Source organism: Acipenser ruthenus, chromosome 39, assembly GCF_902713425.1.
Source record: "Acipenser ruthenus chromosome 39, fAciRut3.2 maternal haplotype, whole genome shotgun sequence".
Classification (NCBI taxonomy): domain Eukaryota; kingdom Metazoa; phylum Chordata; class Actinopteri; order Acipenseriformes; family Acipenseridae; genus Acipenser; species Acipenser ruthenus.
This window is the reverse complement of record NC_081227.1, coordinates 6,534,185-6,561,010: the sequence shown is the minus strand read 5'-3', so window position 1 is coordinate 6,561,010 and position 26,826 is coordinate 6,534,185. Positions and strand designations below refer to the sequence as shown.

At 45.8% G+C, this 26,826-nt stretch overlaps 2 protein-coding genes and 1 long non-coding RNA gene across 3 annotated transcripts; 2 read left to right on the top strand and 1 right to left on the bottom strand.

Annotated features, from left to right (window-relative positions):
• The first annotated feature begins 95 nt into the window (after positions 1 to 95).
• LOC117966500 (suppressor of tumorigenicity 14 protein homolog) lies at positions 96 to 20,341 on the top strand. Its single transcript, XM_034912587.2, has 19 exons — positions 96 to 649; positions 8,154 to 8,310; positions 8,826 to 8,956; positions 9,073 to 9,143; positions 10,011 to 10,171; positions 10,730 to 10,756; positions 11,020 to 11,254; positions 12,244 to 12,386; positions 12,556 to 12,653; positions 12,945 to 13,054; positions 13,494 to 13,624; positions 14,082 to 14,186; positions 14,665 to 14,772; positions 15,066 to 15,179; positions 15,551 to 15,673; positions 16,123 to 16,306; positions 16,793 to 17,064; positions 17,469 to 17,602; positions 18,360 to 20,341. Exons 1-19 carry the CDS (start codon positions 596 to 598, stop codon positions 18,519 to 18,521), a joined length of 2,520 nt encoding a protein of 839 aa, XP_034768478.2. The 5' UTR covers positions 96 to 595; the 3' UTR covers positions 18,522 to 20,341.
• LOC131707331 (uncharacterized) lies at positions 20,196 to 25,953 on the bottom strand. The gene is made up of 2 exons (XR_009311117.1): positions 25,846 to 25,953; positions 20,196 to 21,001 (listed from the first exon to the last, which is right to left on the bottom strand). It is a non-coding gene; the product is annotated as an uncharacterized LOC131707331 (long non-coding RNA).
• LOC117966674 (phospholipase A1 member A-like) lies at positions 21,524 to 26,709 on the top strand. The gene is made up of 10 exons (XM_034913227.2): positions 21,524 to 21,635; positions 22,736 to 23,082; positions 23,433 to 23,541; positions 23,848 to 23,949; positions 24,219 to 24,326; positions 24,671 to 24,838; positions 25,065 to 25,157; positions 25,483 to 25,594; positions 25,828 to 26,007; positions 26,413 to 26,709. The coding sequence occupies exons 1-10, from the start codon at positions 21,587 to 21,589 to the stop codon at positions 26,510 to 26,512; spliced, it is 1,368 nt and encodes a 455-aa protein (XP_034769118.2). The 5' UTR covers positions 21,524 to 21,586; the 3' UTR covers positions 26,513 to 26,709.
• The last annotated feature ends 117 nt before the right edge of the window (positions 26,710 to 26,826 follow it).

The window sequence follows — 26,826 nt, the reverse complement described above, 5'->3', positions numbered from 1 at the left end:
GAGGCAGTGTGACACTAGGCGTGGGGAGGGCTTGGTATCACCTCTCGTATCTGGTTTCGGGATGGGGGGGGGAGGGTGTTCTCTGTCTCTCGGACTCCAGCCACGCCCCAGCTCACCTGTACACGGAAGCAGCAGGTATTCTCGAGAGATCCGGAGGGGCCGCGCCTGAAAAACACTGCAGGCAGGCGGAAGAGCTTCTGGGTCACAAACCAATAAACGACACGAAAACGGTCGGAGGGGAACAAAAAACGACCCCGATCGCAAATCTGTGTTCATTACACTACTTCCCACACTCTGGATTACGGGATCTTTCCGGGCAGTCTCTCCGGAGTTTGTTTTTGCTTGCGTAGTTTGTTTTGTAGTTTTCTTGAACCTGTTTGGGTAAGCTGCACCTGCAGCCGACTCACCTGAAACTTGAGCAAAACAAAGCCCGTACAAAATGAGACACAAAGGCCGGTGTTGAAGTGACACCCTCATATTTACAGAAAGGAGAGCACGATTGTAAATACAAACCTTACATGAAAAAAAAAAACACTTTAAATATATATTATAATTTTCCGTGTGTGGTTTGGAACAGGATCAGCCAGCTTCTCAAATGAACAAAATGGATTACTTAGATTCCGGAATGAGATACAACCCTAAATCTGGGGTAAGTCTGTTTTTATAAGTAACATGTGTTTATTATTTTTTCAATGGCGTCTCTAAGCAACATGATGTCGTTCATTCACCTATTTATACAAGATCCCTCACATTCCTAATTACAGCTCCTCTTTAAAAATACTTTCTCTTAAAGTGAGGAACTTTGTTTACCAATTTCCACAAAGGCTAATGTTGTTTAGTCAGCATCTCTCATTGAAAGGGACAGCTTAAAACACATTGGTATTAATACAGTTTACATATATATATATATATATATATATATATATATATATATATATATATATATATACACACACACACACCTATATATATATATATATATATATATATATACACACACCTATATCTCTCTCTCTCTCTCTCTCTCTCTCTCTCTCTCTCTCTCTCTCTCTATAGATATAGATATAGATATAGATATAGATATATATATATATATATATATATATAGATATATATAGATAGATAGATAGATATTATATAATACATAGACGGCTGAACCTCGTCTTCTTTAATATTAGCATCACAAGGGTATCCGTGTATTACAAAAAGTAACAGATGGGCCTCTTCACTGAGTTACAGGAAAACAATAACATCTCGGGTTTCTGTGACAGCTTATAAACTAGTCGACCTTCGGTCTCGTAATTTATGACGTCACAGAAACCCTGGATGGAGTTATGTTCCTGTACCTCACTGAAGCCCATCTATTATATGGGGGTGGGGTGGTTTGGGATAATGGCTTTCATCTCTGGGACCTGAACCGAAGCAACAAGCGAGGGGACAGAATATTAAAGGCCTTTGCACCAAAACGCATTAAAAAAAGATATATAACTGGTAACAAAACACCATTTTCTCATGTCTGCCATGTTACACGCTGCAGTTTGGATCCTGTTGTGTCAGGAATTATAAAAGTGCTTCGAGAGTCTGCCGTGCACCTGTGTAAGTAATTCAATGTGATAGCAGTCTCTGTGAACCCGCACTGAAGAACAAATACCTGCAGATCAGCGTTTGTAGAAGATAATATTTGGGATACCTCCGCGCTTATGGGACATCTCACTTACATCTTCTGCCTGTATTTGAAGAGAAGACGGCTCACTGCTCAGGGATACCAAGTTATTGTGTGGGGTACAAAGGGCAGCAATGGGCCCGCGCAAGGCCAGACTCTTTCTCCATTTGAACCCAATGATAATGAAGTCGGTCCAGGCATTCCCTGCTTATCGGATGCTTTCTCAAATTGTTTTTTTTTTTTGATTGGTTAGAGCACACGGAAGTGTTTCTCAGAATTGCTGGGGCGCATTCCTGATGAAGGTGTGTCTTCCCATGTGGGGTTTCTAAGCAAGCTCTGTTGGAATGGTCAGGCCAGCAGATTGTTTTGTGGGAGAAGCGCACGAGAAACTCAAGTCGGGTAGACAAAGCGTTTTCGCTTGTTCCTATACCAGTGTAATAGTATTTCCGAAGACAATAGAGCTTACGAAATAAAACTTTAAAACCACAGGTACTGAAGTACTTATAAACCTCCCGCTGTTGCAAGCAGCCACATACAAGCTAGCATCTCTGTCCTTGTCCTGTATGTTTCACACTAGTCTGTTTGCTTTCACTCCAGGGTGACTTCCTCCCCTCTCTCTCCACCTCCCTCCTTGTGTAGCTGTGATTTACATCACAGAAGCTGTGTCTTTCCCCACAGTAAGCATGTGCCCTTGGGGTCGGGTGCTTTCCTTTACAGTGGCCTTCTTGGTCAGTTTGTGACACACAGCTCACCTAAAGGGTCGCTCTGGAAGCTCAGAATGGAGCTTGGCGCACCTGTAAATCACTAATAGAACGACGACGTTCCTGTGTGTAGCTCAAATAAGGAGGCTGCAGGGTTTCTGCATCGTTAGTCGCACTTCCTTGTTTGAAATCACTCTGGGTGATAAAGACGTGAAGTGTGAAGTGAGCAGATTTGAAACAGGAACGTGTAGCTGATTAAATACAAACCAGAGGATGAGGCTTGGGGATTGGAGAGCTGTCCGCCTCACCAGATGGGCTTGGCCTGCCTCTCTGATCCCCTGCACAGGGGTCTGCACTGTCAAGCACGGTAAATCACAAGTGTGCTAAAGCCACAGCAAATGTGCACTATGAGCACAACTGGCTTGTTAGAACAGTGCTTAATAAAGTAAACCATCAACCTAAATAACTCAAGAAGCGATCAGTCTGACAGGTAACTTCTATATAAATGCATTAAATAAACCAATTTCATGGCATGTTAGTAAGGGATACGTGAGAACATAAGAGAAAGGACAAAATTAAATCCTGAATCGCCTTCCTTTCAGTGCCTACAGCGAAAATAGGATCCAAAAGCTCTTCATCCTCTTAATCAGGGACCTTGCCCCCGCTGGCGTAATCGCATTCACTCTCGTTCTCCAAAACTGACTGCACTGCAGCCTGCGCATCTGCCTTGCGTTTGCCGCTTGCTCACAAAATGAGCTCTCTGTATTCCCTCCTAACTACAAACTCATCCAGGTTCAGAGTTCGTCTAGCCTTCCCTTCAGTCCGCTGGACTGTTTTAAGCCTCTCTCTACACACAGATCACCTTGCAGCGCTGTCTTAAATGATGCAGCGGAAAATCAAACCAGGCATCGCAGTGAAAGGGTGGGCCCGGGCGGCTCGGCATTGTAAGAGTTAAATACTGGACCCATGTTCTGAAAACCTGACACTCTGAGAATTCCACAAATAGAACTTCATGTGATGCAGGGAGTTGAAGGATTTTAAGGTCATAGGAGGTGTACAGTCCGTCTGTATGCTCTTCTGCTGTACAGCTCTCTCTGTGTGTAGTGATCCGCTGGGCTGTTGGTGCTGATCAATCACCTGTCTGTGCAGATCGCTGGGCTCTGGGTCCTGATCAATCAGCTGTCTGTGCAGATCGCTGGGCTCTGGGTCCTGATCAATCACCTGTCTGTGCAGATCGCTGGGCTCTGGGTCCTGATCAATCACCTGTCTGTGCAGATCGCTGGACTCTGGGTCCTGATCAATCACCTGTCTGTGCAGATTGTTGGGCTCTGGGTCCTGATCAATCACCTGTCTGTGCAGATCGCAGGGCTCTGGGTCCTGATCAATCACCTGTCTGTGCAGATCGCAGGGCTGACTGTGTTTTGGGATGACTCATGTTTATCTTGGTTTCAGTTTGCTGTGGTGCAGCACGTCCCCTCCCCTGTTTGTCAACACTCCCCAGTGTAACGAGTGTCCGCTCGCACCCCAAACACACACACCCCAGTGTAACGAATTGGAATTGAATTGATTTTAAGAAGGAATTGTAACTGACTAAAAAGGAATTGACCCTGACCGTAACATCCCTTCTTTAAAACAAAGAAACTTGCCAAGGACGATTTGGTCAACTCCCTGTCCATGTGTGTGTGTTTTTTTTTAAATGTTTCTTTACAGAAAATGAGCTCCTCCTTTAGATCCTGTGCAGTACACAGCTTGTATGTTGAAAAGTAAACTAATCTCCTGATGGCGTGTTGCTGCTGCTGGTGGTCTCCCCTGCCTCTGAGCACCAAGCATGTGTTGATCTGAGCCACGATTTCCAGGCATGCAGAATCAAGGGAGATTGTTATTTTTAGGACAGGCTGGGCCGCCTTCGTGTCTGTGCCAAACGTTGTCAGTGTGTTTCATTGAAACTGGAATGTGGATTTTATTTCTTTTGTTCCTAAGGAGGAAGTTTGAAACTGAATGCATTTTATTAGTACCAGGTCAGAACAAAGACTGAAAGCTGTTCTACCCCCCAGCAATATCTCTGCATTGTTTGAATACAAGCTCAGGGTCAGAGGTTGCGCTGAGATGTAACTAGTAGTTGTCAGTGAACCTGAATCCCACTCCAGGAATAGGAATAAGACTCCCATTGCATAGCAGTTTGATCCATGCCTGGTTTTACTATGAGATACACCTGAGCTTGTTGCCTAGACGCTGTGGCTGGTCAAGCTTGTAGTAAAACTGGAATGGGTGACACGGCTATGCATTCGTTATTTCCATCCCTGTAGAAACTGCAACGCACGTGCCTTTATATTATGTTTAATATTATTTGTAGTTTGTAAATACCATTGCAAAATGTGTAATTTCTCAGAGTCTAAAGTCCGACTGAGTCATTTCTAACAGCTCTCATCTTTGTGTATACCCTCCTTGTACAGTCTCATGCGTTTCAGTGAATGGTTTCAGGAAATTCCTCTTTGTCATCAGGTCAGCCTCTTGAGTTTCACTAAAAAAAGAAACAAAAACAGTTTCCTTTTCAGTTACTGCAAACGTGAAACTTAATCCTGTATCTGACAATCCAGTCAGATAATGAACCCTGTTTACTCCACTGTAACCTGGGAGTTATTTATAGCAGGGATGGAAACAAGACTCCCACTGCATAGCAGTTTCATCCATTCCTGGTTTTACTAGGAGTTTAGTAAGACACATCTGAGCTTGTTACCTATACACTGGGGCCTAATCAAGCTCATAGTAAAACCTGGAATGGGTGAAACTGCTACGCAATAGGAGTCTTATTTCCCTGTACATAGGTTTTAACTGATAATAAATGAAATCGCCATTCATCCACTGAAAGAACACTACTGCTACTACTTAATTCCCTGAGCACGTTCCTGGCGCAGTTGACAGTATTTTGTTTCATTAAGAGATACAGCACATACTGTGAGTCCCGTCTGTGCTGTGAATTGATTTCAGCAGTTCTCTCTCCACTACTACGTGTGGTAGTACTTTTGGGCAAGAAATGACAGACTGTGTATAAAAAAATAAAAACTTGTGACGGTACAGCACTTTCATGAATACCAAACATATTTCATTCACCAGGCTTTAAACACAAACAAGAAATACCCCAACAACTTATGAGGTAAAGCAAAACTCGTATCAAATTCTGTCCTGTGTTGACCAAGAGGAAGTGAAACCAGGGGGGTCCTAAAGGCTGCTGCACAGGAAGTGGACTGATAGTGTGGTGGCACAGTTAAATAAAGTGAAAACAACGACAGGAAAGAAAACGACCGTCAGCAAACGGGGTTCGTCTAGTAGAGAGTTAAAAACCTGTTTGCTTCTTACTTAAAACTCTTATTAAATGAACACGGGCACACCCACTGCTTACTGTGTTAGGGCTTTTAAAAGAGGAGATTTCACCTTGAGCAAGCTTTTAAACTTTGTCTCTGTTTTCTTTTTAAAGTTGTTGAATGGCAGATCCCAGACCCCACCCTCACACCCCCCCAAGCACTGCAAGCGTGCGCCTGCCAGTTCGGTTCATATACACCAGATCAAAGGAGTGCTAACCAAGGCTGCAATTCTACTCCTTTCCTGTTATAGAGACCAGCTTTCCGGTTAGGTGGTTATCTGTGAAGTGACTTGGTTAGCACATTCAATAGTGCAAATCATTGTTTCAGAAGTTTCAGAATCTGTGAATGTCTCGAGGTGCCTGTCCACTCTCATGGGGCATCCTGTGATGCTAGTTTTACCCCCTTTCCTAGTGCTGAAGATATCTGCGTTGTTTGCAGTGGAGTTATTTTGCCCACACTCATTTCAGATGCTTGAATCCTGTTCTTCAGATAAGAAGTTTCTTGATTGTGTTTCACCCGGTCGTTGGGCAAACTGTCTTCCTGGTGAACGCTCCAGGTGGCATTGTTTGCAGAGCATAAGCTCTCCGCTGGAGATGGGGAGAGTCCACAGAGAAGATTAGCTAAATCATTGCCTGTGATCAGTGCCCTGTTTTGTTGTCTTTCTTTGAGAGAGAGAGAGAGAGAGAGAGAGAGAGAGAGAGAGAGAGAGAGAGAGAGACTCTGCACTGCTTCAGCCAGCTCTACCTCTTGGGTTCATTTTTGCTCTGCTGCACCTCACCCTCTAATTAAATAGCAATCAACTCCAAGCCTGATCTAAATCCGTGAAGAGGACATATTTGTTTATTAGAATAGTGTAAGAAAGGAATCACTTCCTCATAACATAAGCAGGTCAAACGGTCTCGCTGCAAGCTTGCATAGCCGAGGCCCTCTGAGGAGCCGTATGCACACTGACCTCCACACAGGTCATACTGGGGCTGTGCTGCCCTAGCTTGCCATCGTGCAGCAATAATTACGGGTCATTTCTTAAGTCGTTGTCAATGCCTTTTGTTTTCCAAACAATGTCGGCAGTGTTCTTGTTGCTGTGCCGAATTGTATAACGATACGTTTCTTTTTATTGCTAGTGATTGAGTTGAATGATTCAAAACCGATTCTATTGTGTTGTGTCGCACCTTCTAGACACTGAAGAACAAACAAAAAAACATCCTGGGGCAAGGGAGGCAACCCCCAACTATAATTGCTAATACACTAAAAGGGTTTGGCATAAAAGCTTTTGAACAAGAAGTTAACTCGAAGCTGGTATGGATTTTTGACTTTAAGCCAGTCGCTCTTAATTTACTTTAAGTTCTCTTCTGTGTTTGATGACTGTGTGGAACTGCCTGCACTTTAATACCTCGGTTTTGTGAATCGCGTGCCCTGTGTGTTTGTGTGCAGCATGCTGCAATGACTCCCATAACCAGAATAACAAGCCCCCTGCCTGCAGGAAATGCATTGCTTTGATTAGCCAGTGTCGATGATATCATTTGCGACCCAGCCTTCATCTCCTCGGTGCGTTTCAGAGACTTGTAGTTTCACTCCAAGTCACCAATCTGCTGTTTTCGTTCAGTTGGTACCGTGGTGGTGTACCTTTGGAAGGAAAATGTTGCTCAACACCTCAATTTGGCTGTGTTCCCTGAAGCAGCGCACTCCCCCAAACGAAGGCTTTGTTACAGTGTGCTCGGTGATCCGCGTGGATAGCACCTGTCTGACCGGTTCACTTGCTTGGAGGGGAAGTCATTATTCCACTATCCCTCTCTCCACCCTCCGTATCGAGACTAAAGTCGTGGAGGGACAGAAACCACTGTGAGCAGAGAAGCTCTGTATCTACAGCATTGGAACAGGACACATCCTGCACTCCTAAGAGATAGCAGCTGTATTGTAGAGTGCTTTGATCAGAGTACAGAAAATATAAAGCTATTCTTGTGAACGAAAAGGAAATAATAATGAACAAAAACTCAACGTGCATGTCACTCTGTAGCTGTTCTCATACAAAACTTTTGCAAAGATGCCAAGATCAGATCATCCAAGTGAGTTTTGAAAACGAATCTGGAGTGATGTTCTGTTAATGCCCATTCCACGATACATGTGCTACAGCTTGGAGACACCCTCCTGCATTGTAATGTCAGCTGAAAACCTGGTGTAACACAAGTTATGTAGCCAAAAGCTTCCTAAAGGAACATGTTCTTGATCAACATTTTGAAACTCATGAGGAGTGATTTTCAGAGTCCTTAATGCTGCTGTAACACACATACAGGCCTTAAATGCATTCTTGTGAATATTCTTGGACTATTTTATCACGATCGTTTCCTTTCTGTGTGAGTGACACTGGCTCGCTGTAATTGATTCGGAGGTGTCCTGTGCTCTGCTTCTCCTAACCGCGCTGTTTTGCAGGATGACAGCTGGGACACGGGGGTGCAGTTCCTGCCTGCCTCAAACAGCAAGAAGCTGGAGAAGAAGGGACCCAAGAAGGCGCTGGCCATCGTGGCCGTCCTGGTGTTCATCACTGTCCTGTCTGTGATGACCGGATTGCTGGTCTGGCATTTCCACTGTGAGTAACTCCGGGGATGAAACTACTAGGAGGTCCGCTGCTAAAGCAGCTGGAGATGCAGGTCATGTTTTTACCAAGCTGCTTTCATGAGTGTTGCTTGAACATGGCTTAAGCTACTAATGAATAATAATGCTGGACGATGGGATGAGCGGTCTGTCTAGGGCAGGGGTGCCCAATCCTGGTCCTGGAGGGCCGATGTCCCTCCTGGCTTTTGTTGCAACTGTGCCCTAAATTACTTAATTGGTCCAATCAAGCCCTTATAGAAGCTTAATCGGTCCAATTAATCAATTTAGTGTACAGTTTGAACAAAAACCAGGAGGGCATTGGCCCTCCAGGACCAGGATTGGACACCCCTGGTCTAGGGCGTTCCTAGTCCTGGAGATCACACAGGGACCTGAAGTATTTGGCCCTGCTGTATCCATACGTAGCAATGTTTTTACTGTAATGTTGTTTAACATACTTGCTGTGAGTCCTCATCATGTGCTCTCCAGTTAGTATTTTCTGTTCTTTCTCAGTCCGCAAAGAGATGAAGGTGTTCAAGATGTACGCCGGCACCATGCACATCACCAGCGAAACTTTCCAGGATGCCTACGAGGATTCTGCCAGCCCGGAGTTCAGTGCTCTGGCTGCCAAGGTGCAAGACCAGGTTGGTTTCACCAGTCTGGATCCATCACCGCGTTCACAGATGTGTTTCCACCACAATGCTTTCGCACGCCTTCCTCACTGTCTGGCATTCCTGTGATTTCTGTTTTTTCTTTCCAGCTTAAAACATTGTACTCGAACACGCCCCAGCTGGCCAGGTACTACGTTCGGTCGACAGTCAATGCCTTCAGGTATGTGCAACTCCATCGAAACACAGGAGCTAAGATACCAGGGATAGGGTGACCTCATGCATCAAGATTCCAAGATACAGGTTTCTCGCAGTGCATTCTGGTAGTCTTGTGTGTCTCGCAGAAAAGAGACAGATGAAAGGAACCTGAATGCATTGGACCCTGGACTGTCCGAAGGAGCTGTTTTAAACTTGCTGTAGGGATCCATTCAATCGATGTTAATATCGTTTAAATCATAATAGGACCCCCATGGCGTTTTAGGTATGTCCACAGACAGAAATGCACAATACGGTACAGAACGATACAGCTTAGACTTGCGTATAGCTCACGTACACATCACTGCACTGTCAGATGCTTGAATTCATAACCTTGGCACACAAAGCAGGATCCTATATTAAGGCTCCTAAACCCTGGTGTTTAGTTGGGTGTGTGCAAAAACTCTTTCGCGGAACTGTCTTAAAGTATTTATCGTCAGGTAGTCAATAAATCCATTCATTAACGTGTTGATTTCAAAACAAGAAAAGCTGTCCTTCCCTCACCTTGACAACTGAGTATCAATCAATGGCAATTAACTTCTGCACTTTTAAAAGCCGATGGGAAGATCATTTTCCTCTCCTCCGGGGTGCTGATATTGCTGTAGTGGCATACCGAGGCTGCAAACTGTCAATGGATTTATTGAATACCTGCTGATCAATACTTCTAAAAGACAATTCCGAGTGCGAGTTTACAACTCTAGTATGTAGTCCCGCTGCTTAGACCCCGTTGTGTTGTAAATACCCTTTTGATTTGTTCCCTAATAACGTAGAGTGAAAATAATTAATAAAAACTAGCACCTGAAGTCCTTGCTAATCCTTCCCTCCCCCCCGGCAGTGAAGGGTCTGTGATTGCCTACTACATCTCGGAGTTCGACGTGCCAGCAAATCAGGAGGCAGCAGTGGACTCTGCCCTGGCAGAGATCGGCAAAAGACTTGTCCGTGGCCAGAGGAAGCTCGCACCCGAGCAGCTGAGAGTGGGCGAGATGGTGACTCTCCGTGAGTAAACCCCCCCAGCACTCCAAGGGTTAAGAGACTTTTTAAAATCCGTTCCCAATTCCTTCGAATGAATTTTAGAGACCTGGTAATTGTTGTGATTTGTTCAAAGGCTTTCATTTGAAGCCCGTTCATTGACTGACGGTGACTTCAATTGAAGTAATGTGTTGCCGCTGTGAGAAGCTCATTTGACAGACTGCTGCTGATTGCAATTTTGATCAGCGATGTGTTGGAATTGGGATGGGATTTGGGAATTTTTAAAAAGGAATTGGAATTGAAAAACAAAAATTGACCCCAGCCTTGGTCTTGAATTGAACTTGTCTGGTTCGAAACCATTTCATCACGTCTAATCGTGTTGATTTCTCGTTCGCTGTTTGCTGCCTGCCATACGAAGAGTTTCAAGATCCCAATGGGGATGTGACTTCTAATGCATATTAAGAGCAACCTATTGTTCAAGCAGATAAATAGACAAACACACCTTCATACTTATTATGCATTGTATGATATCTCAAACTATAAGCAAAATCACAACGGTCTTTCCTTTCTCTCCTTGTTTTTCAGCTGTGGATCCGCGAATGGCTCGCAACAGTAAGTAACCAGCTCCTCCCTGTGTCTCTGATGTGTATGTAACAGGCAAGGGTGCACAGTTCCCTGAAGTAGTTTGTTGAACCAATTTGCCCACCTTCTAGGTCAAAATCGTTCATGTTAATTATTTAATGATCCCTATAAAATGTGGAGGATTCTGGACCTCAAGTACCGGATTGTGATATACAATACAGAATGCATTCCATGAGGTATTGTCGTTGCACCCCAGTTAATCAGCAATCTCTCTCTCTCTCTCTCTCTCATAGATAAGTGCAGCTATAACCTCCATGCCAAGCCAGGTGTGACTGACAGCCTGAGTTCTCCAGGGTTTCCCAACAGTCCTTACCCAACGGACACCCACTGCCTGTGGAGGCTGCGGGCCGACCCTGGCTACGTGCTCAAGCTGAACTTCATCACCTTCAGCCTGGAGGACGACTGCAGCAAAGACTTTGCCCGTGTGTACGACTCGCTGGGACCGCTGGAGACACGCGTGCTGACAGAGTAAGCAGCAGGGCTCTGTCCGTGAATCCTTTCCACGGGAATCGGGAGACACGAACAGAAGCGTGTCCTTTTTTTATTTATTTTTTTTAAAAACTGCTGCCGTCCCTGCGCTGACTTGGGAGCGGTGAAGACGAACACGCGCTGTCCTCTGAAGCGTGTGCCGTTAGCCCACGCTTTTTTACACACTGCAGACTCACCATGAAGCCACCCAGAGCTACAGCGTCGAAGGACAACGCAGCTCCCGGGCAGCTTACAGGCAAGCCCGCAGGCGCCCGGCCAGACCACAGGGGTCGCTGGTGCGCGGTCAGCCGAGGACACCCTGGCCGACCTAACCCTCCCTCACCGTGGGCGAAGCACGGCCAGTTGTGCGCCGCCCCCTGGGAGCTCCCGTCCTCGGTCGGCAAAGGAATAGCCTGGACTCGAACCGGCGACGTCCAGACTATAGGACACATCCTGCACTCCACACGGAGCGCCTTTACTGGATGCGCCACTCGGGAGCCCTACCCGTGCTTTTTGAATGCCGGATACACGTGGCTTGTAGTTTCTGTGAACAGGAAACAGTCCACACGTTTTTAAATTATCATTTTCTCTCTTTTCACATCATTGAAACGTAGCCCAGCAGGAGCGTCGCCTGCATATTGTGATAATGTAATGCATCGTGGTCTACGGTTATCGTTACAAGCAGATACATTTGCAGGTAACCTTTAAACAGACAGAGACAGAAAGATGGATGGACAAGCAGGTCCACTCTTAGCACAATAAGGATTTCTATATTGAGATGGTCAGTTTAGGAAGGAGGAAAGCGCAGTGTGATGTCTCTTCCCAGTCCCAGAATATCAGTATTATTATTATTATTATTATTATTATTATTATTATTATTATTTTTATTTATTTCTTAGCAGACGCCCTTACCCAGGGCGACTTACAGTTGTATACAAAAAATCCATTCTGAATTCTGACACGACGTTGATGTTGTTTTTTGCCTTTAGGAAGTGCGGGACTTTCTCCCCCTCTCAGCCCCTGGTCTTGATCTCATCTGGGAACGTCATGCTCCTGGCTCTGGTCACAGATGACAATAGGAATTTCCCAGGATTCAAAGCGGAGTACAGCCAGATTCCCAAGGATAGCAACGGTAATTCTGACTTTTTATTGGTGGGGAAAGGTATTTCTTGTTGTAGCTTCTGCTACAAACAGAAGGACAGCTACACTTGAATTTTCCTGGGTTCAAAATCGGATGTGAATTTGGAGTCTGGTTGTGTTTCAACACTCGTGTTCGCTTCTCCTTGTGTTTCCATTGCCAGCCTGCGGCGGTCAACTCACTGGGAGCAACGGCACGTTCACCTCCCCCAACTACCCAGCGTTCTACTCCCCAAGCATGGACTGCACCTGGAAAATCCAGGTAAGAGGAGCAAGGCTTTGCATCCCACATCTGCTGTGAAATCAAAAACGCAAAACGGCAGAACCATTCGTCTGTTCAATAGATTGATTTATTGATTATTAATAATAATTAATAAGAAAATAATTCTACAACATGATTATACATACTGTGTTACAATAACTTATGTTTTTATCAAACGCTTGTTTCCAATCACCTAACCTGCACCACCTAGTTTAAATCCAGTCAGGCAAACGCATTACCCGTCGCGTAAAGTGCCCTTCATTGATTATTTGAGTACTTTCTGTATCCAAGGTGGCTGCGGGTTTGAGCGTCAAGGTGACTTTCACGAAGTTCCTGATGAGCGAACCTGGGGTGAAACTCAAGAGCTGCACGAAGGACTACGTGGAGATCAACACGCAGAGGTGAGGCACGCACACGTGAAACGCCCTGTGAGCCAGCGACTGCTGGACAGAAACACCGAAGAGCACGCTCTGCATTTGTGACTGCCTGTTCAAGCTACCCCGTTCATTCACTTGCTTTTGACCAAAACAATAAACAAATCCATTCTGGGGTTTGCTGTCTGTTAAGAGTTGTTAATGCAGGTGTTTCCTGTGGATGTGTGATGGCTGCTGAAAGGACGTTGGTCCATAATGCATAAGAGCAAACCTCACGGCTCGCGCGGGTTGCAGTTTATCTTCGCTTTTAAAGTTCTTTGCTGGCGGCGACTCGGTCGCGGTAAAACTACCAAATCAAATCAGTCTGATCATCGCATAAAGACTGCGGTGGTCCGCAGCGTTTGTGAAGAACTTGTGCAAACTGTGGTACTGGGGGCAGGTGAATCAATCTGTTTGTCTGACTCAGGTACTGCGGGGATGAGAAAATGCTGGTGGTCTCCAGCCAGACCAACGAGATGACCATCCGATTCCATTCCGACGCAACGTACGTGGACAGAGGCTTCGCTGCTCGGTACGAAGCCTTCGAACCTTCCAACCGTAAGTGCACAAACCCAGCTGACTCACACGAGACCAAGCAGAACACAGTACACCATTCCTATATTAGAGGTGGGCAGTCGAGGGCTTTGGGGTTGATTTCTAAACCTGTCAACAGGGGGCAGACTGGAGGCAACTGTGTGCCTGTTGATGGGTCACGCAATCATTTCTATGGCTATGGCTTTGCTATGGCCTTTCATTAGTTCTTGAGGGCATGAGAACCGAGACTTGTAAAGGTTGAAAGCGGATTCCTGTGTATCTGTGTTCAAGAATCTGAATTTTCTACCCTTGTATTATTATAAGAAAATAAGTGAAATAGACAATCCTTTTTTTTTCGGCTAGTGCCTCCTATGTATTTGACTTGTATAGCTTTACCTTCCGATGGAGTGTTTTGAGGTTATGGCTGATGAGAGTCCTGTATTAACCCCTGGTCCCTCTCCTCTCGTCTGCTGTCCTGCAGCCTGCCCTTCACAGTTTCACTGTGCGAACGACCGATGTGTCAGCGAGAAGCTGCGGTGTGACGGCTGGAATGACTGTGGCGACTCCAGCGACGAGCTCGCATGCAGTAAGTACCACACAGAACGATTAGAATCAACACCTGGGGGGAGAACACGGCGCCTGTCTGCACAGGTCCAGCTCAAGTGGGACAGGAGGGACCCCTTGAACCAAGCTTTTAAAATGAATTAAATTGGTCAGTGTCGTCATCCTTCATGCAGAAACGTCTGCATGCACACAGCACCGACTCACCCTCACCCTAACACACAGCCCTCTTCTCATTTCACATGTGGGTTATGTGTCTGTATCATCATCATCATCATCGATCTCCAAGTGGAGGAGACGCCTCTCTGGTCCTCTTGAGCCGGAATGACTCCCCTGCTAAATTACTTTGCTGTGCAGTGAATGCGTTTCCCATATTGTATCCCCTTGTATGACCTCTTTCCAGTCCCTTTAACAGACGTGCATGGCGTGTTTTCCGTGCACTGTCTGGCATCCCCGCAGCACCCCAAACGCTCACCGTTTTGCATGTCTTTCTGTCCTCCCAGCTTGCAAGACGGACCAGTTTGCATGCAAGAACTCTCTGTGTAAACCCAAATTCTGGGTCTGTGACGGAGTCAATGACTGTGGAGATAACAGCGACGAGGAGCCCTGTGGTAAGTGCATGAAAGAGCACTGAACAACCGCAGAGAAATACCTGGGGAGACGCGTCGACCATACACTGATTAAAAAAAAATAAAATACAAAGATAAAAACTAATTCTAATCATTTTAGTTACGTGATTTAAAACCCACATTTTTGTCAGTCGCTTGTCTGCTAGGTTAAGTTGATAAATGTTATTATGTTCGGCCTCTTGCCTTATTTAATAAAAGGTCATTGTTTCTCAAGTGGCTGCACCAGTCTGTCTGGACCGCTGCCCCTCAGTAAACGTGCGAGTCTTGTTTCCCAGCCTGCAAGTCCGATCAAGCCAAGTGCAGAAACGGGAAATGCATTTCCAAGAAGATGTTTTGCGATCGCCGTGACGACTGCGGGGACGGCAGCGACGAATCCGAGTGCGACAACAGTAAGGAAACCTTCCCTTTCCCAGTACTCCCAGTGCAATTCGTCACAGCCCCTTCTGCCAACCTATTTTAAAGTGGATCGCTACAAAAAAACTAATTTGAAAATGTTCTCTTTCAGCAAGACAATATTTGACAGCTTTGTAATTGACTTGGTTTGCTTGCTTCAGTTCTGCCTCGGGATCTGTTTTATTTTGTCTTGGGTGAGGTTGACCGTGTGGTATTGTGATTGCGTGTGTCACCGGGCAGATGGCGAGGGAATGTTTTAACCGCTATACAGAAAGAGCCGGCTGGCGCGCAGAGGGGGGGGGGGGGGGGGAGAACACCAAGCTCATCCCATACATTCCTGATTGCTCGCTCTGTCTCGTCCCCTTAGCCGTGGTGATCGATTGCACGGAGTTCAGCTACAAGTGTAAAAACAACCAGTGCATCAACAAGAAGAACCCGGAGTGCGATGGGGTGGAAGACTGTGCCGATCGCTCCGACGAGGCCGCCTGCAGTGAGATCTTTATTACATTTCTGTTAAAGGCTCATTCTCCTGCTTGATGGAGCTGTGTAATAACCTTCTTCGTAACTGCACAAGCCGTACATGTTTCCTTTTGATTAACTGACATGTTGGCTTGTGTTTAGGAGATGCTTTATAAGGGGGATATGTGACTCCTTTCACGTCTGGAGAGTTCAGATCCAGCTTCCTATACTGTAAATTGTTTGTGTTGCGATGCTGTGTAGGGCATCGCCTTGATATTCTCTGATCTTTTTCTGATCCATTTAAAAAAATCGTGTTCCAGTCCAGGTTTTACAGAGAGTAAAGGACCTGGTTAATCAATATAATAGAGAATCTGTGTAGGAACAAAGACCTGGACTGGACTTCCCGTTGTTGCTTGCCTCTCTTGTGTGTGCTGAAGTCCCGGGGACCCTGTTGTTCATTCTGCCTGTCTGCCTGTGCAGATTGCGGGACGCGTCCCTACAAGCACTCGCGCATCGTGGGCGGTCAGAACGCGGAGGAGGGGGAGTGGCCCTGGCAGGTCAGCCTGCACGTCAAGGGATCGGGACACACCTGCGGAGCTTCGGTCATCTCCAACCGCTGGCTGGTCACTGCCGCCCACTGCGTCCAGGACGACCTCAAAGTCAAGTAGGTGGACGGAGAAAGAGGAGGGGGGGAAGCAGCTGAGCCTGATTAGAGGGGCAGTAACGTTTGGTAGTGGACCATATTGAGAAGGTTCTTACCCAAAGGGCAACTACCTAGGTAATGCGCTCTAATCCGGTTTATTAGAATCCGATAAATTGTGCCATTTTATTTTCTTCCAATTTTTGAAATCGTAATCTTTTAATTACAGATTGATCTAATTTTTTTTTCAGTGTTTTAATCATTTGCATGGAACAGGATTTTCAAACTATTGACTTTACTGTTGAATTGTTCCACAGCGATAAACGGATTAAAGTCTAATTAAGCAATACAAATAAAATCTCTGTACAAAGTAAAGTCCACCTAAGTGGTTTTTTTTTTCGTCTAATTGAGAGCCTCTGGGCTGCTTTTGGAAGGAGCCTCTGGGAGGTGTGAAGCAGGGCTCTGTAGTTGAAGTCTTTCCTTCATGTAAAGCTGTCTTTGCCTCTGCAGGTATTCTCAAGCCAGCGTCTGGGAGGCCTACATGGGTCTCCACGCTCAGGGGCAGCTGGGCAAGTCAACGGTGAAGAGCAATATAAAGCGTATCATCCCTCACCCGAACTACAACACCTACACCTTCGACAACGACATCGCCCTCATGGAGCTGGAGAGTCCTGTCACCCTTTCCAGCGTAATCTGGCCCATCTGCCTCCCCGAATCAACCTTCGTCTTCCCAGCCGGCAAGTCTGTGTGGATCACGGGCTGGGGCGCCACCAAGGAAGGGGGTAAGAGATGGCGAGGAACTCTCTCACACACTCAAAGGCATAGACATGCAAGTCTGTCTATCACAGGCTAGACTAGTATTGAGGGAGGTAAGCGAGGGACACACGCTCACAAACTGATAGAGCTATAGAGACAGTCGTAGGCTGACGAAACGGTTGTTGTTAAATTCATCAGGATTCGTAGTGCTTTTGTAGATATGGATGAGACTCCAGGGATGGAAATAAGACTCCTATTGCATAGCAGTTTCACCCATGTCAGGTTTTACTACAGGTTTAATTAGTCAGTGTATAGCTAACAGGCTCAGGTGTGATAGCAAAACCAGGAATGGATCAATCTGCTATGCAAGGGGAGTCTTATTTCCATCCCTTGACTTGATTTGTTTCGTGTTTGTCCCCGCTGTCTCTAGGCTTCGGTGCGACGGTGCTGCAGAAGGCTGAGGTTCGAATCATCAACGAGACGGTGTGCTCGAGTCTGATGTCTGACATCACTTCCCGGATGATGTGCGCCGGGGTCCTGACCGGGGGAGTGGACGCCTGTCAGGTACAGCCGGGAAAGAACCGGGTCACAGCGCTGCACGCAAACCACAAGGGGGCGACAGCGTTCCTCTGAAGAGTTCAAGGGGAGGGGGGAGCGTCTCGTCCAGTCAGAGGAGCGCACTGGGGGGTTCAATAGAGAGGGTCATTCTGTGCCTGCCCTGGTACTCTTTGTATTTCAACAGACACACGTTTTGCCATTGAATTGATCACGTATTATTATTTTTTAAATGTAGCTTCTACTGAGGAAGCCGAAAGGCTTTGTCTTCTAGAAACGTTTGTCATTGTATTTATCAAGTTTATTTCCACATATCTGATGGTCGAGTAGGTATACATTAGTTAACTACTTTAGACCTGGGTCTGGTTGCTTAAAACTCCTTAAGCTTTAAGTTGAAGTGCATAACACTTAAGGATACATTTCCCCTTATCTAGGGTATTGACTTATGTAACACTAAGGGGAAATGTAACTGTAGGTGTGTTATGCAACTGGCCCCAGGATGATGGCGATGGTCCAGTTCAGAAGAGTGTTATCCAGCCCTGGTGGTGTAGAGCGGCCTGACACGTCTGCAGTAGCAAGTAGAGAAGAAACTTTCTTTTCCACCACCGTTAATACGAATAGGAAGGCTGGAAGGTGTGCCAGGGAGAATGGTTTCGGATTCCAATGACGATAGGAGCAGGGGTCTGCTTCTGAAGCTGGTGAGGGCTAAGAGGATGGATTTTGAAGCCATTTTGAAGCTAATCCAGCTTGTTTGTTACTTCCACAGGGTGACTCTGGGGGCCCCCTGTCCAGTATCGAGGCGAACGGGCGTCTGTTCCTAGCCGGAGTTGTGAGCTGGGGGGACGGCTGTGCTCGGAGGAACAAGCCTGGGGTTTACACCCGCGTCACGATGTACCGAGGCTGGATCACAGAGATCACAGGGGTGTGATCAGGGGGAGCGAAAAGGACAGCAGCAACCAGGCTGTGTATTACTGGGAACGGACCGTGGAATTCAAACCCACTGTGCTGCTTCTCCGCAACCTCGGAATGACAACCCGAAAGAAACATTTTTACATTTTTTTTCAGAAGAACGGACAGGTTAAAGGTTGTGTGTGTGTTTTTTTTTAATTTTGTATAAATAAATCGAAATGTATTTTATCAAACAATAAGGAGATCATGCAATACAGATGTTTCACAGATGAAGCTGATTTTGTTTTTAGTCACGTTATATATATATATGTTGTGTATGTACCTAGGAGATGATGTCGTTTGTGATTTGATATGGGTGGGGAAACCCATTCCAGGTTTTACTACTAGCTTGATTAGCCAGTGTGTATAGGTAACAGGCTCAGGTGGGACATCGTAGACTCATAGTAAAACCAGGAATGGATCTGCTGTGCACCGGGAGTCTTCTTTCCATCCCTGTAGTTAGATTAAGAAAACAAGGCTCTGCTACAGTGCAGTACTAGGGTCGTGACTTACGACCTCTCTTACAATATGTCTCATTCTAGAGAGGGTGCTATTGGAACCAGCATTATTCAGACCTATCTTAAAAAACGAAAGAGGTGTTGCTCTATATTACCTAATATAACCCTTTTCATGCTCGTGTCTAAGCTGTTGAGATCGTTACTGATGTTTTTTTAATGCAATCCGTATGAAGGGATCTTGTCTATCACCTTGTGTTTTATTATTTTTATACTGATTTCCGTCGGGAGAATGCGTTGTATTTGTGGTAGGAGGCAGTAGTCTCAAAGGGGTGTTGTAAAGTGAGTTTATACTTGTGGTGTAACTTTTAGTGCTATTTGACCCTTTTTTGGGGGGGGGGGGGAGGGGGTGGTAGAGATGTACATCATCGCTATGAAAGGCAGCGATTTCTCCTCTCGCAGTGGGTGTCGAGTGCAGCTGGGTTGAGGCAGGGCAAGGGTGCAGAAGACCTTGCTCAACTCATCTGGGCTGTGTTGGCATGCCAGCAAAGCTGACCAGATCATGTGAAGGGTTAGCCTGTCTGTGAGCACAGAATCCTTATTAACTTCCATAACATCCCTGTACCATCACGGGGATATTTTCGTGAGCGTTTAGTTACATTTCTGTTACCAGTGACACTTGATAAAACAAAGTGCCAAAACCTGCTGAACTAGCAGTGGGGTTTAATAAAAAATGGAAAGCGCTGCGTGTATCGGTTCGAGGTGTTGATATGAGACTGCCCCCCTGTGGTGTAATGAGGTAGAAGGCATTACAATAACTGCTCATTCAAAGAGCACTTCAGATCTGGGATGGAAACCCTGTTGACCATTTAAAATCACCTTTTGAAAAGGAGTGTCCCTATATAAAAAATAAACTTTGTGCTTTGTTTTGTATTTGAATGATTTGTATATGAACACGTGTATAAAGGAGATTCTGATCCCACCCATGTGCGTGGGTTGGGTTGGCATTCCCACTGTGCCTTATGAAAGTTAGCTCAAGGAGTGTGTACTGAAATGCATTGTGCGTCTGTCTGCAGAGGCAGCGAGTTTCATTATCTAATGCTTGTAGCTGTAGTAGAGTGTATTCAATTGATCTAAATACTGGCGCGACTGTAAAATAATTAAAGTGTGTGTTAGTTTCTTCCCTGTCTTATTTCTGCTTGTAATAATATGTAAAAACTTTCATGAACAAGATATTGTAATGTTTTTTTTTATTGGTGGTTGGTATTGAGATCTGCCACTGTTTTTAAATCAATTGAACAGAACTCAGTAAGTCATTGAATCTAAATAAAATGACAGGAGCCGACTGGGTGTGTGTTTTCTGTGTTTTAAATGAAATTTAAGACCAAAATGTGCTCTTTGGATTTCAGACCACCTGTAGCACACAGACCCAGTGCCTGCATCTTAAACACAGGGAATTCATTGTTTTAAATGAAACAAAATGTGGAGAAATATATCCCGGATTGGCCTGCTGCTGTCTCTGCTTTTTCTCTTGTTTTTAAGGTTTATTAGAAGCAGGTCACTAGCTGTGGTTCTTGTGCCAGGGGTGTTTGTGTAGGATCGGGGCAGTATCCTTTTTGGGATTACCAGTACTTTTAATAATGCATCTACCCCTACGTGTCTCCGCTCGTAAAGGCATGGCCGTGTGGTATGCAGGGGGAGTCATACAGTCAGGGGAGCGCAGGTTCACGACCGGCCTGTGTGAAGTCGCCAGTCTTTGCTGGGGATTTCAGAGGAAGGCAAAACCATTAGGGACTGTTTCTTCTCCTCGTACTACAGCGGACCCTGCTGAGCTCGGAGCAGACACCTGCAGGGCTGCCCTTTGTCCTCCAGAGGCCGTTAGCTTCGCTGACCTCCGCTGACCTCCGCTCTGGAGTTCCTGGGCATAGAAGAGGAAGCTGGCTTGGTCGTGGGATTGGAGGACGCCCGCTGAACCTTCGGTTCTCCTGAGCTGTGTGGGGAATTGCTGCGGTCAGGGGATAAATAATAATTGGACATTGTAAACTGGGGGTAAAATAATTGGGCACACAAAATAAATAATAAAAAATGTCTATTGATGTGTTCTAAAGGCTCAAATAAACACTACTAATGATAACCGACAATATCAATAAAACACATTACTAATGGATGAAGCTGACTGTTCCAATGCAATTACACTGTAATAAACTTTTTTTCCTGTCTTATTGGTAATTCACAAAACCCTATTTTGCTAACCCTTTAGTTTAAGGCTCTGTTGTAAACGGTATCAGTGTGCTTCAAACAGTGTTAGACATTTCCAGCTCCTCTACAACATAAAGCAAAATAAAAACGCCCCACCCACTCACTCTCCCTCCTAGAAGTATCTGACAAACTGAGCATTTAATGTAACAATCAGCCAGTGTGTGTGGATTTGCATGAACGATGTCACTTTCACATCACTGTAGATAAAACAGGTTTCCGTTTCTAGTGAAGCGGTTATCTTACTAGGCTGCTCCTTGCTGGGGTTATTCGCATGGTGCTGGGGTGAGGCTTCTGGTTGTAGTTTGATGCTGTGGACTGAAGAGACTTGAAGATGCCGAGAACTCTGCTTTGCCTTTTTCTTCTGCTTGGAGCTGCAGCAGGTAGCAAATGATTCACTTTTAGAGTGTTTTCTGTGTTTATTTTTTACATTTGCTACATTTAAATGTATAAGGAAAAGGCTGAATCGATTCATATTCAATATCTCTGCACTGTAGGTTGGCTGACATCTGTGCTTGACTTTTGACAATGCAGTACTTTCAACATTTGGATATCTGGATACACTTTTAACACTGTATTGTTGCAAGGGGTCTCAATTCTGGTCCCTGTTTAACGTGAATTCATGATATTAATTCAAGATATTCAGATATTTCAAATGCAATGCTGTGGATAAATGTACATTCAAATAATACAAATGCCTTTTTAATCTTTCTTTAAAAAGCAATGTAGATCATTTATAAAAAAAACAAGAAATGGTATAATATAGGATGATACCTCTGTGTGTTTAATCTTAATTTAAAAGGCCAGACACTCTTGTTTTTCTCAGCGGGTCGCTCCCGAGAGGAGAGGGGGGGTGCAGAGCATTCTGGGAAATAGTTTTCCAATTTTTACAAAACGGCATTTTCTTGTTATTCTTTTTTAATTCCAATTTTATTAAAAACAATAGTTTTAACTGTTCTATTTTTTAAAATACCTGTTTTATTAAATTTTGTACTAGACTGTTTTAATGTAATTTTTGAGTGTGTGTGAAGCACTTTGGTATCCTTGTGATGAAAGCTGCAGTAGACATGTGAATTGAATTGTGTTGTGTTGTGTTGGATTGTGTTGTATTGTGTTGTGTTGATCCATTGCAGCTTTTCAATCCTGGGTGGGGGTTTAACCCTTTCCTGCATGGTGACCTGCATGGGGATGGACAAAAAAAAAACTCTTCTAGTGTTTATACGGGGAGATATGGAAGACACAATGCATGAAAGCCTCATATGAGCATGACATGTTTTCCCCATATAAATCAATAGAAAAAATATATATTTTAAAACATGTTCAGCTATTTTCAATATCCCATGCATGAAAGGGTTAAAGGGTTCAGTTCAGAACCAGGTTGTCCTGGACTGGGCGGGCCAGCCTCGCACACGCCTGGTCTCACAGTGCCTCTTCAGAGATGCTTGATCACCGCTCGGGTCTCGTTTCATTGCCCTCTGTTTAGGCAGCGGGTCGAAGTGTCAGGATTTCAGAAGAAGAGCGCCGGGGGCTCTCTGGATGAGCGTGTTGGGGTTCAGTGCTGGACGGGGCCCCTGTGGGGTCCCTCTCAATGTATCGGGGTCCCTGTCTGGGTACCCCTGGAACCCGTGGCTGCCTGTCGTCGTGATTCTCCACGGCCGCCGCCCCCCCAAAGTCAGACCCCGCTGGGTGGGGGTCATGGCCCAAGAGCTGCTCTCCGCACACCGGCTCAATGTCCTGGCCATCGACTGGCTAGCTCCTGGCAACCAAAACCTGCTCACAGCAGCCACGCAGGCAGGCAAGCTGCTGGCAGGGCTGCTGCGCTCCCTACTGGTGAGTCTAGACACTGCACTGTTGCGATACGATGGAGGGGCGCTGATGATTATTAACGGTTAAGAGAAGGCACTGAGAAAGACTTCCAGTCTGTCTTTGAATTTGTTTTCTTTTGGGATTTCTAAAGTAATTGAATTGAACGGCTGTCTGTGTGTCACACTTGCACGTTTGCATACTTGCAGAGCTTATCAAATTGTGATTAGACATTGCACTGCAAATTCTTTTTTTCTATCCAATCCTGTTGATGATGGTCATCAGCTGTTCTGATCATACTGATACTGATGACTTGGTGTGTTACTGGCATCCTTGTTAATGGAAGTGACAGCAGTCTACACCTATTTGCTTGGCAGGCTAAAGGCTTCAGCGCTACATCTCTGCATCTGATTGGCTTCGGCACAGGGGCTCACATCGCAGGAATCGCGGGGTTCCGTCTTCGAGGCTCTATCGGCAGAATTACAGGTAACAGCTACCCTTCCACCCAAGCACAGCGCTGAACGGACACAACCACTAGGGGGAGCACCAGTACTGTAGCCGGGGTGGGGTTTATATTGAACAGGCTCTCTCTCTCTCTCATTGGATATAAAATGTATTTAACCAGAACAGAACCCTTGATATACGTCTCATTTACAAGGGAGTCCTGGCAAGAGAGGGCGCAAAGAAATGACATTATAAAAATCAAATCATTCAAACAGGACAAAAACAACACAATTCCTGGTCGCAGTAACTATAGAGTTTTTCAGAGTTTCGTGTTGTTTTTCTATGCAGGTTTGGACCCCTTCGGCCCGTCTTTCCTCCACGCGGGTCCCAGGACACGGCTGGACTACACTGACGCTCAGTTTGTGGACGTGGTCCATACCAATTACAGAGGTCTGTCACTAGCAAGGGATGGAAATAGAGACTCCTATTGCATAGCAGTGTCACCCATTCCAGGTTTTACTACAAGCTTGATTAGCCACATTGTACAGGTAACAAGCTCAGGAGTGTTTTATTAAACTCCTAGTAAAACCAGGAATGGATCAAGCTGCTGTGTAATGGGAGTCTAATTTCCATCCCTGCACTATCAAGGGAAGGCACTGAATTCACTGCCCAGGTTCGTGTTCTTTTGACCTGAGCCTTGTCTGCTGTTGTCCCTGTAGCTAATGAACCCATAGCAGCTCTGGGGCTGCGTCCGCCCATGGGGCACGTGGATTTCTACGTGGGGAAAGGCTACCGGCTGCCCGGCTGCCCCAAGTCGCTGCTGGACAGTAAGTGACCGTCCATGTCCTGGAAGTGCTTTAGTGACAGAAGCACAGGGTTCATAATCCTCTATATGGGGGGTAGTGGGGAGATACAGAGCCCCAAAAAAGAAATGAGAGCCCACTTCCACATGGGATGAAATCCGTTTTATTTGACCAGGGTTTATTCTGTATAATTAGTGTAGTTTACTTTAAAAGTAGATACTGAGTTATCAATGTGTTTTTTTAAAATATATATATCAGGCTCAATTTTGTGCTATAAAGACGAGGCATGACTTATAAAACGTAGTAAGTTCAGAAACTGATTCTGCTGTATATTCACAGCGTGTGCCCTTGTTTCATTGTGTTTTCAGGGGAGCGCTATGTCCTGTGCAACCACCAGAAAGCCTACCAGCTCTTCACCAGCTCCATCCGCGCTGGCTGTCCTCTGACTGCGTTTCCCTGCCGCTCGCTGCGCTCCTTCACTAGGGGGCGCTGCACACGGTGCCATCGACCAGGGCTGAGGAGCTGCCCAGAGCTGGGTGTGTGAGAGCCGCGCGGATCACATATAACAATAACAACATACCATTTTACCATCCTCAGACACCATATAGTAATATAGTATGCTTAGCTATAGTTTGTACTGCAGTATACTATAGAAATCATGCTTTGGTCCTGTACTATAGTCCTCTCTTATATGGGAACATGTGCAGTTTTGATTGATTCAAGACACCCCTGCACTGACCCCTTTGTCTGTCCTCTGTTTAGGCTATAACACCTCCTGGCTGACAGCAGACAGGCCAGTCCCATTCAAGAAGCTCACCGCCTTTCTGGACATTACCAGCTCCCCTCCGCACTGTGGTGAGTGCCAGCTTCTCACAGCTCACCAGCTTCGACACAGAACACAATCAGCTCTGTTTAAGAGCCCTGATTAACAGCCTGAGCGTGTAAGTGAAAAACGAATCAATGATAAAGTGGAGAGCTGGGAAAAGGGTTCTGCAGCCAAATTAGGGTAGTACACCTTTTAAGTACCTTACGTCAACCTGCAGAATTATTCGTCACTGATTAAATGTTTGCAGCTGAGCTTGGCAGCAGTCTGTACTGTTGTTAATCTGCCGAGGGTATCGTCCGAAATGTTTGTCTGCTCGGTCCGAGTTTGCTCCCTCGCTGTCCTGCTCTCTTCCAGTCACATACTTCCTGCTGGAGCTGCAGATCGGGGGCTCGCGTTCGCTGCGGTGCTTGCTGTTTGTCAAGCTGAAGGGGAGAGGAGTGGAGACCTCGGCCCTGCGTCTCTCCCAGTGAGTAGACAAGCAGCACTTTAACTGGCCAGCTTTCTTTCTCCCTGTTTATGGCAGATGAGCTGTCATGTAACTGGCTTCTGTGCTGTTCCTTATTAAAGTGTCCCCTTAGTACAAGCAAAGTGTAATAAAGCATTGTAAAGCCCAGAGAGGTATGGTAAAGCACATTTAAAAACATGACAAGCCTAGGGGTAATGTACAAGCATGGTAAACCGCGTGTGTTGTGTGTACAGCTCTGCAGTGACTCTTACCCCCGGGAAGGTGTACCAGTTCCTGGTGCCGGCGGACAGGGACGGAGAGTTCAACAGCCTCCTGCTGGAGCTCTACACGAGTCGCTTCCTGCATCTGGAGTGGAGGAGGAGGAGGGTGCACATCGATGGGCTCACTCTCACACGACTGCCCAGAGACAACGGGTAAGCACAGCCTGGAGAGACAAGGCCAGGGAAGAAGCTGCACGGGGGCCAAAACTGGGCTTCTCTTCTCCTTTCCTTTCCCTGGATTGTGAAGGCAGCTTCGACAAGAACAGGATTACATTGTAATATGTCTAATGAGTTTGCGTCAAAATTGGTGTTGGAGCTATGAAACAAAAGCCAGGAAACAAGACAGATTTGCTTCTTGAATGCCCCCTGTTTACATCCTTCCATAATAAAAGATTCCAGGACAAGTATTATTTTATAAACTTCAGCCAAATCCATCCCTATCTCTTTAGCCTGAAGCGATTCAGTCCTTGTATCCTGTGTTGTCCTGTCCTGGATCAGCCCAGTTGTCCTCTCATGTGCCTCCTTCTCACTAGATCGTCATCCCTTTCTCTCTTGCAGGACTGTCTACTTTGCAAACGACATTGAAGCTGCGGAGGGGCGCACAGAACACATCCCCCTAACGAAGGAAGAGGAGCTCTCTACGATACTGTCGAGCTAGGCAGGGGCAGGCATGAGAGGAGGACGAAGACAACTGGCGAGATCCAGAATAAAACAACAGATTTCAAACCATTTCCTGCTTTTCCCTTCCTATATGAATTGCGGCCGGATGTTTTACACTCACTGTCCGTTACCTGATTGCAATAAACTGCTGTACAAGCGCAGTGCGTTCATGTTGTTTCTCGCTCTTGTTTGTAATACAATGCGATGCCTGCAAGGACAGTGTCCATCCTGCCTTGGCGGTTTATTTTCACAAACAGCATTGATAACGAAGGGATTAAAACACATGTTCACTTCTTGTCATTGTTATATTAC